The sequence below is a fragment of the Gorilla gorilla genome, chromosome 3, assembly GCF_029281585.2.
Source record: "Gorilla gorilla gorilla isolate KB3781 chromosome 3, NHGRI_mGorGor1-v2.1_pri, whole genome shotgun sequence".
Lineage (NCBI taxonomy): Eukaryota > Metazoa > Chordata > Mammalia > Primates > Hominidae > Gorilla > Gorilla gorilla.
The window spans coordinates 55,642,442-55,661,061 of record NC_073227.2 but is presented as its reverse complement, the minus strand read 5'-3'; the positions used below and the strand labels follow the sequence as shown (position 1 = coordinate 55,661,061).

General features: G+C 38.4%; 1 protein-coding gene across 9 annotated transcripts in view; it reads left to right on the top strand.

The window, feature by feature from the left end:
- The window catches only part of CORIN (corin, serine peptidase), a 244,941-nt gene that overhangs the window by 190,235 nt on the left and 36,086 nt on the right, over positions 1-18,620 (top strand). For all 9 annotated transcript variants that reach the window (XM_055385560.2, XM_055385559.2, XM_055385557.2 and 6 more), the window contains 3 exons: positions 2,478-2,591; positions 4,416-4,526; positions 5,621-5,750. In XM_055385560.2, coding sequence (XP_055241535.2) covers positions 2,478-2,591; positions 4,416-4,526; positions 5,621-5,750 — 355 coding nt within the window. The remainder of the gene's footprint in view (positions 1-2,477; positions 2,592-4,415; positions 4,527-5,620; positions 5,751-18,620) is intronic.

The window sequence follows — 18,620 nt, the reverse complement described above, 5'->3', positions numbered from 1 at the left end:
TTCAATTTCTCTAAATGTTAGTTTCCTCACTTATAAAATGGTGAGCATAATACTGACATTATAGTGTTATTTTAAGAATTAAAGCTAATATCTAGAATGTGGATACATAGTGGATAATACATGTTATCTCATTATCATCATTATTATTATTATTTGTGAGGATGCACTTTAGGCGGCCTTCTGTCCCAGATGATCTATTTCTGTGGTATTTCATCATCTCATTCCAAATGTCGAAGTTCTTCCTTGTAGTCTTAAGAAGAATGTGCCTTGGGAATCGTCAGGAAAAACTCATGCTATTTTATTTCATTCTCTATTAGCAAGTGGTATGTTTTGTGAGCAGAGGAGCAGCCCTGGAGAAGGGTCGGCACCATGCATGGGGTGTTGAGCCTCTTTATTGATGTCTTTTGCTCTCTGGTAGAATGAGCAGACTGTACCATTTGGCAGGAGCTGGGTCACAGAGGACAGACTTCAGGCTCTTTCTCAAATCTCAAAAGACTCTTATTGTCAGAACTTTTCAGATGCTGTCTGGATCCTCTACTAGCTGAAAACGCTAAATAATGTCCCTGTGAGTTCTTGGAATGGATGTCCCTGGGCCTAAGACCCCCCCCCCCCCGATTATCAGCCAGTGAAAGACTCTCACTATTTATTTCCTATATCTTTGGATGATGAAACACACTAAATCTAATTTTAGCTTATAGTAAGCATTTTGGGTCACTTATTTTTATAATTGTTTTTAATGAAAAGTTTGAAAACCAATTTTTTTTCTCATAATGGATTCCAAGAAACCTGAGTCAGTCATCTACATAATTTATCCGACTTATTTATAGTAGGTTAGATGAACAATAACATTCTTTAAGAAACTTCTTATTTGATCACTGCTTTGCATTTCACTGACCTTAAAATAAATTATATTTTCCCGAGAGCCAGAGACATTTTGTTCCTTACATGAAATGAAGTTCTACTTAAAACACATACATGTTAAGGGCCTGCTACATGCTAGCCATTGTTCTAGCCAGGGGGGTGGAAGGTACTCAAATTTTTTTTGCCATGTAGTCTCTTCCTTCATGTACTTCACAGCCTGGCCGGGGCCAGGGATCTGACCGGAATGACATAAACATATTAGACTCTTGTCAAACTTTAGCAGGCATATGAAATGCACTGCACATGAATCATCAATGACATTTATTAAATACATCACAAGTGCTTGCTATTTCATAGGCAAATTACAGTTCAAGTTATTACATTAATGTTGCACAAATTATATTCATTTCTCTTATTAATTGATGAAGTTTCCAACTTTAGATCTCTGACTACCATAAAGTAATAGCTTTTGCACCTGGCTCTTAAACTAGTTTTGTTTGGCATAGAAGGAGCCTCTTTTGCTAAAAAAACAGATGGCCTCCTGATTTGTAGAATGAAATTACATTTTAAGGTGATATGCATTTAGATCACTAGACTTTGGCATATTTGCTTAAAAGCATAACATTATTTTATAGATAAGTCTTATGCATTGACAGCAATTTCACTCAGAAAGAAAAGGGAACAGTTAAAGATGAATGTTAATGTATGCTTTTAAATTTTTTCTCCATGTCCCCATGTCACTTTTTTTTTTTTTTTTTTTTTTTTTGGGACAGGTGGAGGCTGCAGTGAGCCAAGAATGTGCCACTTCATTCCAGCCTGGGTGACAGAGTGAGACTTGGTCTCGAAAAAGAAAAGAATAGAAAATACATGAGAAAAGTGACTAGGGTTCTAATCCTGATTCAGTTATTAATTATATGGTTTTAAAAGGCAGAGTCTTGCTCTGTCACCCAGGCTGGAGTGCAGTTGTGCAATCTCGGCTTACTGCAACCTCCACCTCCTGAGTTCAAATGATTCTCCTGCCTTAGCCTCCCAAGTAGCTGGGATTACAGGCACGCACTACCATGCAGTTTTTTGTATTTTTTAGTAGAGATGGGGTTTCACCATCTTGGCCAGGCTGGTCTCCAACTCCTGAGCTCGAGTGATCTGCCCACCTCAGCCTCCCAAAGTGCTGGGATTACAGGCGTGAGTCACCGTGCCTGGCCCCATATGTCACTTTTGATCTTCTGTTAGGAGAGCTGTACAATTTATATCACAATATGAATATTATTGGTTATTTCTACTTTCAAAATTATATTATTCATGGTATGCAGAGGTCAAAACTTTTTAAGAAAAAAGACATTATGCCTTTTTTTTTTTTTTTGAGACAAAGTCTCGCTCTGTTGCCCAGACTGTAGTGCAGTGGCGTGATCTTGGCTCACTGCAACCTCTGCCTCCTGGGTTCAAGTGATTCCTTGTGATCCGCCCGCCTCAGCCTCCCAAAGTGCTGGGATTACAGGCATGAGCCACTGTGCCCTGCCAACATCATGCCTTTATAGCGTAATTTTTCTACATTGATTGAATTTATCATTATTTTCAATTCCACGTCTATTGCAAATAACCTTTTCTTCTGTCTCTAGGTTGTAAAGAGAGAGATCTTTGGGAATGTCCATCCAATAAACAATGTTTGAAGCACACAGTGATCTGCGATGGGTTCCCAGACTGCCCTGATTACATGGACGAGAAAAACTGCTGTAAGTACTTATGCGAATTTGTCAACAGAGCATTTTTATTTTAAACACCAGTTAAGTCTCATTTTGAATACAAGCTAAAAGTGTGTAAATATGCATACAAATCTTTTAGTATTTTCACATCTTTTGATCAAACTCCACTTGTAAAGACATATTCTAAGAAGCCAACTAAATATGTGTAAAATATATACACTATAATATTCTTCTGGCATTATTTATAATATGAGAAAATCAAAATACCTCCAAATATCCAATAATAGGGAACATAAACTACAACCATAAAAGAAAATAATATACAAATATTAAAATTAAATTAGAGAAGAAAAATTTCTCTTGGATTCATTATATGTCATTAGTTGAGTAAAACAGAATATTCAGTATTATGTGCACTATTGTCCTGAGTTTTGAAAGTGCATATATCCACACATAGAAGAAGATCAGAAAGTCATATTTAAAAGTTTACAGTTATAGCTTTGGGTGGTATAATTATTAAATTTTTGTGCTTTTCTATCTTTTCTACATTTTCTAAGTGAATGGCCATTGCTTTTAGAGCCAGAAAATAATTATGTCTCTTAAGATGTTTTACCTACAAATAACAGAAAAGCCCACATCAAAAATGACAAATAATGAAGACATTTATCTTTTATGATCATATACATATCACATGTTTTATATTATCATATAGAGTCAAGTAGGTGGACTCTTGAGGCTGTATGCGGCAGTTTAGCACTTTGTCTGTGATTTTTTCAGTTCAGCTTCAACTCAGGCTGGCTCCCACAATGGTGAAAATATGACATTACCAAGGGCATCTGGGGCACCATGCTTCCTTGATCATGTCCAGCTGGAAGGAGGAAGAACTGTGTTCATATCTCCAAGATATCATTAAGGGATTCGCTCAGGTCAACTTTGGGCGGAGTCACAGCTAGCCGTCAGGAGTCTTTGTGTAGTTAGAAAAGACACTTCCTACAAACAGCTGAACTGCAAAAAGAAGCACCACGCAGGGAGAACCAATCAAAAAAAAGGTGCTGTTTTCTCCAGGTTGTTCCTGTCCCAGGCTAGGGCACATGGCACAGCAGCAGTGTTTGGGCAGGAGCTGTCCTGTGAAGCACAATCACACAACCGTAGGTCAAGGCCCTGATGTCGGAGCACATGTTTACTCCTGGACTACTAATTGTATTCAGAAACAAACAAACAAAAAAACTGTAGACAGAAAAATGCCATGCCCAGCTTAAACTAATCAGGATCTTCCTTTGGAAGTGGGGATGGCTGGTGTAGGGGCCTGAACAGAATCGGGCTCCCTTAAAGAAAGGAGGGAGAAAGGAAATGGTTGTTAAGTAGGCAATCAAGGAGATTTACTATAATTTTTAAAACCCAAAAGAGAACTATGTATGACTCAGAGAGTCATTTAATAATAGAGATGGAAAAAAAAACTTATTATGCATCTCAGTGGACAGAGATTGTTTTCTTTCTAAGGCGGCTTCAGTCTGTTCATCCCTCATGCTCTGCTCATGCAGATTTTAACCCCATTCTCTGATCTTTGGTATTTCTGCTGCTGTGAGTACTGTTTATTCAGTCTGATTGTTAGAACCAGAACATTGAGTCACTTGAACATAGTAATTCTGTTTAAATGCTCTTTGTATGTATGGATGTCTATTAAATGATATTTTACAAATTCTGTTATTCTGTTTTTATGCCCGTTTGGAAGCCTCAGTGATCACATATTTTCTTCTTTCCATGCTCCTGCTGGCACATGAAGATGTGCATGTTAGTGATAATCGCATTTATTTCTAAAATGTTTTCCTTCTCACTTTCTGTTCCCCTTGCCAGCATTTTGCCAAGATGATGAGCTGGAATGTGCAAACCATGCGTGTGTGTCACGTGACCTGTGGTGTGATGGCGAAGCCGACTGCTCAGACAGTTCAGATGAATGGGACTGTGGTGAGCTACTTGTTTCTGCCATCTGTTGTACTCTCTCATGCCTGTCAGCCACTGAAGCTGAATGAATCCTAAATTACTTCCTGGATTTTACTGACCAAGTTCATCTATTTTGTTTTACTGTTATAAAAGCTGATAGTGCTGATCTATGTGTGTTATTTCCAACTCACAGAAAATTTCCCCACCAAGCTACTTCTCTATTTGAAATATCTATATTGTATGGAAAAACGTTTGGGTTCAAAATGTTGTAATCATATAATTGCTGGGAGAGGATTTAAAAACTCTTCATTAAAACCCAACTTCAATAAATTTAATGATAGTCTGCCATTCTTTTGTCACCTCTACCTGCTAGAATAGAATAGTCAAGTGGCCCCTCTGCCTTCCCTACACTCTTCAGGTCCAAGACTTCTAACTATCTAGCTCTTTACGCAGACAAGAAGTAAAGACATCTCCTACCAGCACCTCCAGTGTTGCAGTTTGTGATCTTGAGTTTGATTAATTTCCTCATCCCACACTCATCACTCCTTCCATTCACTCAGCTCTTTCTCAGTCCTTTGCATCATCCAGCCAAATCATGATTCTCATGTGTGTTGTGATCAATTGTGCAGCGTTTCCTAAGTGCTCTGAGGCTGGTTAAGTACAGAGGATTCTCCTTTATATAACAGGAATTAACACATATACCAAATTAATCCTAAATTTGCATCCCTCTCACGTACTTGCATTCTCGTATACTTTCTTGAAGGAAATGATAGAAATAGATTTACAACTCGCTTCTTGTAATTATGCAAATCCTGGTTAACTCATGGGATGAGGCCTGGCTCTGGCTTCTTCTAACTCATTAAGAAAAGTTAAGAACTGCCTGTCTCTTTCATTAGAGTCTATGGTTCTTTGAGGGTAGAGAACATTTCTAATTCATTTTTTTTTAGCCCTCTAGCACACTGAAGGCAGTGATTTGCACAGGGTAGGTACACACCAAATGATTAACTAAAATAAATGAAAATGAATGTATGCCAATGAAGCAGAGGCATGTAAAGTTATGTGCTTTCATGGGAAGAAATGTTTTTAATTAGGGTTTCCCTTGTCTTTTCTTTCCCTAGTGACCCTCTCTATGAATGTGAACTCCTCTTCCTTTCTGATGGTTCACAGAGCTGCCACAGAACACCATGTGTGTGCAGATGGCTGGCAGGAGATGTTGAGTCAGCTGGCCTGCAAGCAGATGGGTTTAGGGTAAGGTCAGTAGTTTGTAGCACTGATGAATTTCTCAGAAGGCTTCGTGGAACTTGGCAGTAATATCTTCCTTAGGATGCACAGAGAGTTAGTGCTCTCAAACAAAGAGTCCTTCAAAACCCGGGAAATGAATCAGGTGAGAGGACCATACTTAATTATAGGCACCTGCCCTGAAGAGTGTGTGCTGGAAATGTACTTTGATGAAGCCTCTAAAAGTAAATGAAGTAATTGTATTTTAAGTACTTGTGCACTGAAATGCTTTCATTATTTATAAAAGCATTACGATCATTTCCTTTGAGGAATCTGGATGAAAATACCTTGTAATTTCCCCCCAAGAGGTTATTGAAAATTTCTTCTTAAGCAACACACATTTTTAAATAAGCTGAAGTTGCTGGCATTTCTGTTTACTCTAAGTAAGGCAGTAAATGTTAATCAAGAAATAGTTCAGTATATTTGCTTCTTAGTAGAATGAAAAGATTCACCCTGGCTTTGATACAGATATACTGAAATGGATCCTTTGAAAGTTAGATACTTGCTATTTTGTGAGGTTTTTCTTTTTCAATTCCATTGGGGGTGGAAAGCAATAATTTTCAGGGTCTTAGAATGTGTAAGTATTTCTTTTACCATTGATGTATTTGAGATTTGGGGGAAATGTAGAAATTAGAGAAATTGAAGACAAAGGAGTTCTAAAATTCTAGACTAAATAAAAAATTGAGTAAATGCCATTTCCTAAGATCCATTGAACAAACTTGAAACAATTTTACAATAATGAGTCATTCAGTTATGGGATAGCAACTAGCAGCACATTTTTTTATCCTAGTTTAAAGAATTACTAATATGTAGCTCCCAACATCTTGAGTCCATTTCTCCCGTGTAAAGACCAACGTCTTTAAGAATTGAATAACTAATGCTCATCTATAATAAAGGAACTTTAAACTTTGTGAGAGTGGAAAAATTATATTTGCCAAGATCTATTAAATTAGACTTCATTCTCACAACTTCCTTATTGTGTCTAAATGAAATAGGTTATGATTGTGTTCAGAGATAAATGAAAAATCTTTTGAATATGGTTATTTTTATTTTTCTTCTCGATAAAACCTTATCGGTATAAGGTTGAAACTGCAAAGATTTTACAACCAGAAAGTCCTTTTGACAAGCCACCCTGAACATAGCTGTTCTATTGTAAATAGAAAGGTTCCTGTTTTTAAATATGCTTCTTTATGTTTCTTCTAAATATTTGCATATTGGGATTTTTATTGTGTTAAAATACACATCCATAAAATTCACCATTTAACCAGTTTAAAGTGTATAATTCAGTGGCATTTACTTTATTCACAATGTTGTGCAACCATCGCCACTATTTGTTTTAGAACACTTTTATTATCCCAAAAGGAAACTATGTACTCACTAGGCAGTTACTCTCCATTTTCTCGTACCCACTGGCCCAGGTAACAACTAATCTGCTTTCTCCCTCTATAAATTGGCCTATTCTGGATATTTCAATATAAATGGAAATATACAACATGAGGCCTCTTCATCTGGTTTCTTTTACTTAGCACGTTTTCAATCATCTGTCTTGTAGCATGTACCAGTACTTCTTTCCTGCTTGTGACTGAATAATATGACATTAAATGGATATATATTTTGTTTATCCATTCAGACATTTGGATTATTCCCACCTTTGGCTATTGTGTGCACAGTGGATTTTTAAAAACTTATGTACTCCATTTGCTCCATTTTCTCAACATAGCTGGAAAATGAAACTTCAGTATTTTAGATAACTTTAGATATATAAAATTCAAATAGACATACAGATACTTTTTATTTTAGATTATTTTATTTCACAGAAGGACTAGGAAAATCTGAGATAGAGGTGTGGTTGGAAAACCATATCCATTATTTAACTGATTTAATGGGAAAAATGGGTAAGTGGTGATAAGTCCTCCAAAGAAATGAGTACTAGTAGTTTTTGAAATTTTTAGTTGCCTTGAAGTTTACTCTTTAGTTGACTTGAGTGGCTCATGAATTGACAGAAATCTGGAGAGCCAGGCTATGCCAGGAATGATGGTAATGGTCAAGATGAGGCTATCTTCCTGCTGAGGGAACAGGCTCAGGCAGCTGCCATGTGACCACTGTCTCTCGAGACCAGCTGCTGTGCTGCAAATTCATGATTCTGCCACCGATGCCTCAAATAAACTCTAAGTCACCCTGCACCTTTGTGTCATTTCCTCCAGATCAAAGCCCTTGCTAGAAGGGTTTGTCTGGCCATGATTGGCCTATGCTGCACAAGGAGGGAAGTGGGAATGGTGTTCCTTCTTAGCTTCTGGAGTGGAGTTTATGCCAGCCTGCCTTTGTACATTCATACATATTCTGCATCAAAAACTTGAAGTTTAAAAAGCAACTCCCAACTAATTCCATTCAGCATTCCCCTTCCCTTTTTATTTTTGAGTATCTGCTTATGGGCCTTGTACTGGACTAGGCATTGAGTCGAGGATGCAAAAGTGAATAACATCATCAGAGTTTATAATGGAGTGGGGAAGACATGTAGGTAAACAGCCAAGAACACAAAGTTAGAAAAAAGTCCAGATATTTTGCCATCAGAGAATGGTGTAGACTTATTGCATAGAACATGGCATTTCTATTAAAATTATACAAGAAAAACATAAAACTTTAATCTTATCTTGATAGTATAAATTTGTTGTATCATTCATTCATTCATCAGTTCATTCAGTAAACATTTATAGAGAATGGCATTGTAGTGTATGTAGGGTCTGGAACCAGCATACCCTAATTCCAAGTGGATCATTCTTCTACTTCAGGGGGTATATTTTGGAGGGAATTTATCAAGAATGCAGGTCTCCCAAATTTCATGTGTTGCAGGGATTCTACTGAAATGCTTTCATGATAGAGGCAGTTGATTTAAAATACCTGCACTTAGGATGTTTTAGACCCAAATTATGCCTTTCATGTGTTACTGCTCAAATGCTAGGCTCTCAACTCAGTGCTTGTCTAGATGAGAAGATTTAGAGTTCTTTGTTGAATTTGAAAACTTTTTGCTTTCTTCTGTTGCTATATGAAGAGTTCAGCCCAGATTGGAAGTATGATGGCTCTCTGATTAGAAGAATGCATAAATCAAGCCCCTAAATTCTCATGGCAGCTGTATTAGTCCATTTTTATGCTGCTAATAAAGACATACCCGAGACTGGGAAGAAAAAGAGGCCCCACAATCATGGTGGAAGGCAAGGAGGAGCAAGTCACATCTCACATGTATGGTGGCACACAAAAAAGAGAGAGCTTGTGTGGGGAAACTCCCATTTTTAAAACCATATGATCTTGTGAAACTTATTCACTATCATGAAGACAGTACAGGAAAGACTTGCCCCCATAATTGAATCACCTCCCATTGGTTTCCTCCCATGATATGTGGGAATTATGGGAGTTACAATTCAAGATGAGATTTGGGTGGAGACACAGCCAAACCATATCATTCTGCCCCTGGCCCCTCCCAAATCTCATGTCCTCACATTTCAAACCCAATCATTCCTTCCCAGTAGTCCCCCAAAGTCTTAACTCATTTCAGCATTACCTCAAGAGTCCACAGTCCAACGTCTCATCTAAGACAAGGCAAGTCCCTTCCATCTTATAAGCCTGTAAAATCAAAAGCAAATTAGTTTCCTAGATACAATGGGGGTACAGGCATTGGGTAAATACAGCCATTCCAAATGGGAGAAATTGGCCAAAACAAAGGGGCTACAGGCCCCATGCAAGTCTGAAATCCAGCAGGGCAGTCAAATCTTAACATTCCAAAATGATCTCCTTTGACTCCATGTCTTGCATCTAGGTCACACTGATGCAAAAAGTGGGTTCCCATGGGTCTTGGGCAGCTCTGCCCCTGTGGCTTTGCAGGGTACAGCCTCCCTCCTAGCTGCTTTCATGAGCTGGCATAGAGTGTCTGCGGCTTTTCCAGGCATATGGTGCAAGCTACCAGTGGATCTACCATTCTGGGGTCTTGAGGATGGTGGCCCTCTTCTCACAGCTCCACTAGGCAATGCCCTAGTAGGGATTTTTTGTGGGGGTCTCTGACCCCACATTTCCCTTCCACACTGCCTAGCAGAGGTTCTCCATGAGGGCCCCACCCCTGCAGCAAACTTCTGCCTAGGCATCCAGGCATTTCCACACATCCTCTGAAATCTAGGCAGAGGTTCCCAAATCCCAATTCTTGACAAGCTTCTGTGCACTCACAGGCTCAACACCATGTGGAAGCTGCCAATGCTTGGGGCTTCCACCCTCTGAAGCAACAGCCTGAGCTGTACCTTGGCCCCTTTTAGTCATAGCTGTCACGGCTGGGACACAGGGCACCAAGTCCCTAGGCTGCACACAGCACAAGGACCCTGGTCCCAGCCCATGAAACCACTTTTTCCTCCTAGGCCTCTGGGCCTGTGATGGGAGGGGCTGCCATGAAGACCTCTGACATGTCCTGGAGACATTTCCCCATTGTCTTGGGGATTAACATTCTGCTCCTCGTTACTTCTGCAGCCAGCTTGAATTTCTCCTCAGAAAATGGTATTTTCTTTTCTATTGCATTGTCAGGCTGCAAATTTTCCTAACTTTTATGCTCTACTTCCCTTATGAAAATGAATGCCTTTAACAGCACCCAAGTCACCTCTTGAATGCTTTGCTGCTTAGAAATGTCTTCTACCAGATATCCTAAATCATCTGTCAAGTTAAAAGTTCCACAAATCTCTAGGGCAGGGGCAAAATACCACCACTCTCTTTGGTAAAACATAACAAGAGTCACCTTTGCTCCGGTTCCCAACAAGTTCCTCATTTCCATCTGAGACCACCTCAGCATGGACTTTATTGTCCATATCACTATCAGCATTTTGATCAAAGCAATTCAACTAGTTTCTAGGGAGTTCCAAACTTTCCTACATTTTCCTGTCTTCTTCTCAGCCCTCCAAACTTTTCCAAATTCTGCCTGTTACCCACTTCCAAAGTTGCTCCCACACTTTTGGGTATCTACAGCAGCACCCCACTCTACTGGTACCAATTTACTGTATTAGTCCATTTTCACACTGCTGATAAAGACATTCCTGAGACTGGGAAGAAAAAAAGAGGTTTAATGGACTTACAGTTCCATATGGCTGTGGAGGCCTCACAATCATGGCAGAAGGTGAGAAGGAGCAAGTCACATCTCATGTGGATGGCAGCACACAAAAAAGAGAGAGCTTGTGCAAAGAAACTCCCATTTTAAAAACTGTCAGATCTCCTAAAACTCATTCACTATCATGAGAACAGCACAGGAAGACCCACCCCCATAATTCTATCACCTCCTACCAGTTTCCTCACATGACATATGGGAATTGTGGGAGTTACAGTTCAAGATGAGATTTGGGTGGGGATACAGCCAAACCATGTCAACAGCATATTGACTTTGCTACTTGCATGTTCAGTATCAAAAAACCTATGGACATTTATTTAATTGATGATACAAATCAGAGTTTAGACTGCCTTCTAATATTTGCCAAATGCTCAGTTGAAACATCTGGTATTTGAGTGAGTTAGTCTAAGGGAAAGGTGACTCTTTATATCTCTGGGCTCCGCAAGCTTTATCTAAAGTTAGATAATCGGGAAACAGTGTGTCTGGGCCATATGATTTTGGCAAAAATGCTTTTATGGAGTTAGTTGCAATTTGATTTTATGCCCTAATCTTTTAGTGTTGGTCAATAGAAGTTGGTCAAACATTCTTTTCAAAGAATATTTCTGTATCTGGGCAAAACCACAAAGACAACATCTATTATATTACCTACTAGTCCCTAATAATCCCTGGTATAAGGGTTTACACTTTAACTTCCTCCTAAAATTTACTCCCAGTCATCACCATGGTTGCAGCATTGTCTTGGACATGATATGATGAATGGATCCTGGGTAAATAAGAACATGATTTATAACTTGAATAATCCATCAGGAGTTGACCAAAGAGGACTTGTATTATTTCTGTTAGAAGCCCTTGTAAGGAAGAGTCTGCTTTTGAAGCTAGATATGCCAGGAGACCCTTAGTGATGACTTAACTTCTGATAAGGTGTCTTTTTCATGTTGTCTTCAAAACCTACTGCAATCTGGCTTTTACCTGAAAGACAGGACTGACAGCAACAATATTACCGACATGCAAAAGCCTTTGGTCTTCTTTTCTTACTATTTTACAGTTTGAACTGAAAATCTGATTTCTTACTCTGACCTGTCAGACACTGCATAATTTGGCCCCTGCCTTCCTCTCTGACCCAATACATATCCTAGTATTCTCCACTTGCCCACTAAACTTTAGACACATTGACCTTAATATTGATGTTAAAACATTTCAAGCGTAAAACATTTCAAACTTTCCTTCACCGTTATTTTTGCATAGAATGCAGAACTCTAGGGCTTCATCATTCATGTCTCAGCTCATACATCTGTGACTTAGGCTTTCCTTGACAATCCTACTTGAGGCAGCTTTCAGTCTCAGCATGTAACTCTATCATATTTGGTTATTTTGTCTTATTCCAACAACTTATCAGTATCCAAAATAGTTTTTTACATGTTTGTAATTTGTTCCTCTAACTAAAATAATAGCTCCTCAGAGAGGGACTCCATCTGATACAACACCAATCTGTTGTCTCCATTTCTGTCCCACCTCATTAACCTGTAAGCATCAGTTTTAACCCTTGTCTATCTGGCTCTGTCACTTGTTTAAAGTGTCACTATAATGTTTCTTCTGAGCTCCAACTCACTTTATATCAGCTTGAACACTCATTGATTAACCCATTGTATCATTAATAAACATGTCAAATCTAATTTCAACCTAATCTTTTACATTTCCTATGTCTTCTTAAAACTAACATACAAACTGAAGAACATGTAGAATCTTGACTCTCAAGAACAATGAACTAACACATTTCAATTAAGATCACATGCAGCGGGCACATATTGTGTTGCTTCTCTGCATTCCTCCCTTCCTTTGCGACCTACATCCCTTCCTTCTCGATATTTACTTCACTTCCCATTTTATCCTTGGGCTCCAAATGGGAGCAACCTTCTTTGTACGTGACTTTCTCTTTTGGGTCTGGGATTGGTTGAGGGGTAGGTACCTATCCCAAGATGGACCAATCAAAGTGTCTTACTGCCAGGCCACAGTAATTGGTTTTGGGATACTTGTTTCTTCAACAAGATTTTTATTTGTATATTCAACAAGGTTTTTATTTGTTTATTTATTTAAGACAGAGTTTCGCTTTTGTCACCCAGGCTGGAGTGCAATGGTGTGATCTTGGCTCACTGCAGCCTCCACCTCCCAGGTTTAAATGATTCTCCTGCCTCAGACTCCTGAGTAGCTGGGATTACAGGCACTCACCACCATGCCTGGCTAATTTTTGTATTTTTAGTAGAGATGGGGTTTCGCCATGTAGACCAGGCTGATCTTGAACTCCTGACCTCACGTGATCCACCTGCTTTGGCCTCCCAAAGTGCTGGGATTACAGGTGTCAGCCACACCCGGCCCAAGATTTATTTTGATTGGACCTGGGAGAGATTACTTCTTTCTTTTTTGGTTATAAAGACGAATGCCTGTGAGTTTAGAGCTGTAGGCAACCAGTCCTTTGGCTTATAGAAAAGTTACTTTAAGCCAATCAAGCTGCCATCCCCTTTGCCCTCCTCCCCACAACACAGAAGGAAGTGGAGACGAGCTGAAGAGCCCTGAGGGTACTGGTTCCCTGGCATCAGTCATCCTGAAGGCCATCCACATCTCTTTAGTAATCGATTACATTTCCACTTTTTGATACTCATATATTCCAGCACAATTTTAGGCATTTTTAAAATGCCGATTTTTTAGTTAATTCAATATTTGTTTAATTTTTTTTGAATTTTGAATTAATTTATCTTGTAATGGATCCATAGAGTTATATATTGACTTAAAACTTTGAAGTGAAAAGTGATGCACGTATTTTTAGAAAGCATTTTTATATTCCTGTTATACTCAAGAAGAAGAAAAGAGCAGCCAACAAAGCAAGACTTGTGTTAGAAAAATACATTCTACTCTGGTTCACAGTCTTTCTGAAGAACTGGAATTTAAAAAGTCATGTTGAAATTGAAACTGATAATCTCTAGCTTTACATGATGAAACAAAATATGTGAAGATAAACAAGAAATATTTTCTTTGAAACTAAAATTAAATTGTCAATAAAATGTTGCATTTCTGTCTCTCAAAAAAAAGTGTTGTCCCAAAAGGTCAAGTTCTCGAAAAAAGCAGATTAGATTTTTGAAAATAAAATAGCCAGAAGGAAATAGCTGGACTGGCATAGATTCCAAAAGAGGTAGACACTTCTGCTCAAAAATATTCTTACAACATGTTTATTTTATAAGACTGAATTTTATATATGTTCAAATGATATTTTAATTCAAAATGTTTATGATTGATTATTTTTACACTTTTAATAAGATGTTTATTTTAAATGGTGCTTTATTTTATTAATTTTGTTTTCTAATTTATAGTAGAATGATAATGTATATTTAACAGTCATATTTTATAAATTTAAATTTTAGTTCACATTACAATTTTGTAATTTTTATATTGGAAATGGATTAAATATTTAGTTTTGTTGATTAGTTTATTTTATGAAATATAAATACTCTGCAAGTTAATTTTATGATCCATTAACCTCCCCCCTTTGCTTTGAGATAGTTTTGTCATTTGTACCTATAGATCCTTGCCTAATACAGTTACTATACTCCATCTCTGAGATAGACAAATACACAGTGAAATAATAAAATTATAGGCTGGGCGCAGTGGCTCACGCCTATAATCCTAGCACTCTGGGAGGCTGAGGCATGTGGATCACTTGAGGTCAGGAGTTCGAGACCAGCCTGGGCAACATAATGAAACCCCATCTCCACCAAAAAGTACAAAAATTAGCCGGGCGTGGTGGCATGAGCCTGTAGTCCCCAGCTACCCAGGAGGCTGAGGCAGAAGAATTGCTTGAACCTGGAAAGTGGAGGTTGCAGTAAGCTGAGATCACGCCACTGCACTCCAGCCTGGGCGACAGAGCGAGACTCCATCTCAAAAAAAAAAAATCTATCTAACTCTATCTATCTATCTATCTATCTATCTATCTATCTATCTATCTATCTATCATCTATTGTCAGTTAGGATTGCAATAAAAAGTGTTTTTAAAATACTGAGTTAACTAGAAAAATAAGCTCAGAACTTATGCTCTGCTTTAAGCATTTCTATTGATGGAAGTTTTGCTGTAGAAACTCCCATTGAACTGAGCTATCCAGCCTGAGAAATGTTTCTGTAGCAGAGTTCATTCATGTTTTGTTTGAAACCTATTAGTACCTGCCTGTTAAAATTTCTACTTGACACAATAACTACCTTTCAGTATTAGTATGTCAAATCTATGGGACCCAAACAGGGAGAATATGACAAGATTCAAGAAGAGATTTTTGAAATCAGATACAAAATGTTTAGTGTAAATGTTTCAAGTTTGGAACAGGATATTTAGAATTGCAAAAAATTTATCTTATCCACTGTGAAAGGCATTTATATGTCAAGATGAACTGTCAAGGACTGAGGCTGGATGCTTAGATTATTTTCCCCCATCAATAGATGCAAGAGGACAAAGCTTATCCTTCAACTGAAGTGTGTTACATGTCTAGGTAATTCCTGCACTTCTGTCTTGTTGTTAGAGGTAAGAAAAAAGCCCTGGTTTTGGGGGAATTTGTGATGACCTTCGTTTTTTAAGTAAGCAGCCCCAACATAATCATAATTCAAACATGGGATATTTATTACTAAACGAAGTGACTTGAGGATGGGAGAGTAGGCCAAATTGTCTAGGGATCTGGCTGTTCTCCTAAGCCTTGAAATATTTAATCCCTCTCATAATGTCAGGATGTTCCAGAACTCCTAATGAGCTCTGTTCTCTCATTTCAGCATCAGAAAAGTGATATATTTGTATGTGTGTCTTATGACTACACAATTCCTCAAGAAGCAAATATAAGGCAAATCCTTCTGCTTCTCTGTATAGCACTGCCTTCAGGCCCAGAGCAGAGGGGCCTTGCCCTGGGCTCTGTGATTTAGAGCAGTGGTTCTCAACCAGGGGTGACTTTGCCCCTAGGGTAGCAATCCCCAACCTTTTTGGCACCAGGGACTGGTTTTGTGGAAGACAATTTTTCCACAGACTGGGATGGGATGGGGGGAACAGTTTTGGCATGATTCAAGCACGTTACATTTACTGTGCACTTTATTTCTATTATTATTACATTATAATATATAATGAAATCATTATACTACTCACCATAATGTTGAATCAGTGGGAAACCTGAGCTTGTTTTCCTGCAACTAGATGGTCCCATCTGAGGGTGATGGGAGACAGTGACAGATCATCAGGCATTTGATTCCCATAAGAAGCACGCAACCTAGATCCCTCGCATGCGCAGTTCACAATAGGATTCACACTCCTGGGAGAATCTAAGGCCACTAATTGGACAGGAGGTGGAGCTCAGGCAGTAATGCCTGTGATGGTGAGCAGCTGTAAACACAGATGAAGCTTTGCTGGCTTGCCCCGCACTCACCTCCTGCTGTGTGGCCTGGTTCCTAACAGGGGCCCTGGGGCTGGGGACCCCTGTCCTACGGGACATTTGGAATGTCTGTAGACATTATTTTTTAAATTGTAAATCCAGGGTTGATGGGGTCTTACTTGCAGCTAGTGGGTAGAAGCCAGGGATGTTACAAAACATCCAGCAGTGCACAGGAATCACTCTACACAGCAATTAAGTAACTGGTATAACTTGTCAATAGCATCTAGGGTGAGAAACCCTGATTTAGAGGCACCCTCCGGCCCTCCTCCTCTAGCTCACCCCACGGGGTAAGGACTCTGTTAGCCAAGGAGTTCTGCTCACATGGAGCCTCATCCCTTTTCTAGAGTGATGCTTTCAAAGTGCGGTCTCAGACCATCATCATCATCATCACCTGTGATCTTGGTAGAGAGACAGATTTTGGGTCCCATCTGAGACTTAACTGAATCAGAAAATCTGGGGATGAGGCCAACAAATCTGTGTTGTAACAGGTCCTCCAGGTGATTCTGATGAATGCTAAAGTTTGAAACCCACTGTTCTCAGGAGTCCAAGAGTTCTGTATTTGAACCTAACAGATATGTTTGTCAAGAGAGGAGGAGAGATATTTTCTTTAACAGCTTGATAACTTGATTTATAACTTCTAAATATGTAGACAAATGGCAATTGGGCCTCCACGTGTACTCTTGCCCTAGCTGCTGGATTAGATCATTGCTAAAATTTCCTTCTCCGTGTATGAATCCATAGATGCTATGGAAGCATTTTGAGTCTGTATTACCTGCACAGACTCAGTTAGGATACAGTGACTTTGATGCTTAAATTTTCTCTTTTGCTTTCTACACAACAGGACTTTTTTGTCTTTTCATATAATATAAAAGGTTTCAATTATTTAAGTCAAAAGCAATCCCAATCATCAAACAAAATTTGAGCAGCTCTTAAGTTCCAGCCACCTTTTACGTAAGATGATTTACATAGTTTTAAAAATGGAGAAGTACAGGCACACATATTCTTGATGTGCATGTATATTACTATTATTCTTTGAAATGGAAGTTCATAATACCAATCAAAAATTCAAATTTTGATTCAATGATTTTATTTCTAGGAATTTATTCCAAAATCATACTTTTGCATGTAGGCGAAGGTGAATGTTTACGATATTAACTGCTGCTATTTTGTCATACCCCCAAATAGAACAAAACCTATGTGTGCAGAGATTAGTTAAGTAAATGTATGAACATCCATGTAACAAACACTATGCAGCTATCAAAAGAACATGGTGTGCTGTCAATGGTGGAGAACTGTGTAGGGTTCACAGTTTAAGAACTGTACTCTGACATGAGACCATAGGGATTAAATTACCAGCTTTGCCGTATGCTTGTTTTGTGCCTTGGGCATGTTACTTGTTTTCTCTACCTCAATTTTTTCATCTCCAAAATGGGAAATAATTATAAAGTCTACGTCACAGAGTTGTTGAGATGATTAAATAAAACAAGTTAGTCTTTTAGTGCTTGTCATATAGAAAACAGTTAACACCTGTTAGCTGTTATGGTGGAAAGACTTCTAAGATAAGTCGCTAAGTGAAAGTATCAAGACCACACAGAACAACGTGTGTAGCAAAGGAGGGATATGTATACATGAATTGTAGAAAAAGCTTGACAAAGATACTCAAACACTATTTACAGTGGTTGTTTCTATGCATCTAAGATAGGAAGAAGACAACTTTTTCATTTTATAATTGTCGATATGTTTTTTCTATGTACAGGTATTACTTTTATAATTTTCAAAGTTATTTAAAGAAACCATATATCCGATGAGGTTAGTATCCAAAATACATAAGGACCTAAAAGAATTCAACAGCAAAAAGCCAAATAACCTGATTGAAAAGTGGACTAAGGACCTGAACAGACATTTCTAAAAGGAAGACATAGAATGGCCAACAAATATAAGAAAAGGTGCTCAGCATTACTAATCATCAGGGAAATGCAAATTAAAATCACAATGAAATGTCACCTCATATCTGTTAAAATGGTTATCATCAAAAAGAGAAAACATAAAAAATGTTGGGGAGATGTGGAGAAGGGGAAACCCTATATATTCTTGGTAGAAATGTTAATTGGTACAGCACTTATGAAAAACAGTATGGAGATTCCTCAAAAAATTTAAAATAGAACTACCTACCATATGATCCATCAATCCCACTTCTGGGTATATATCTAAAGGAAATGAAATAATTATCTCAAAAAGAGATCTGCACTCTCATGTTACTTG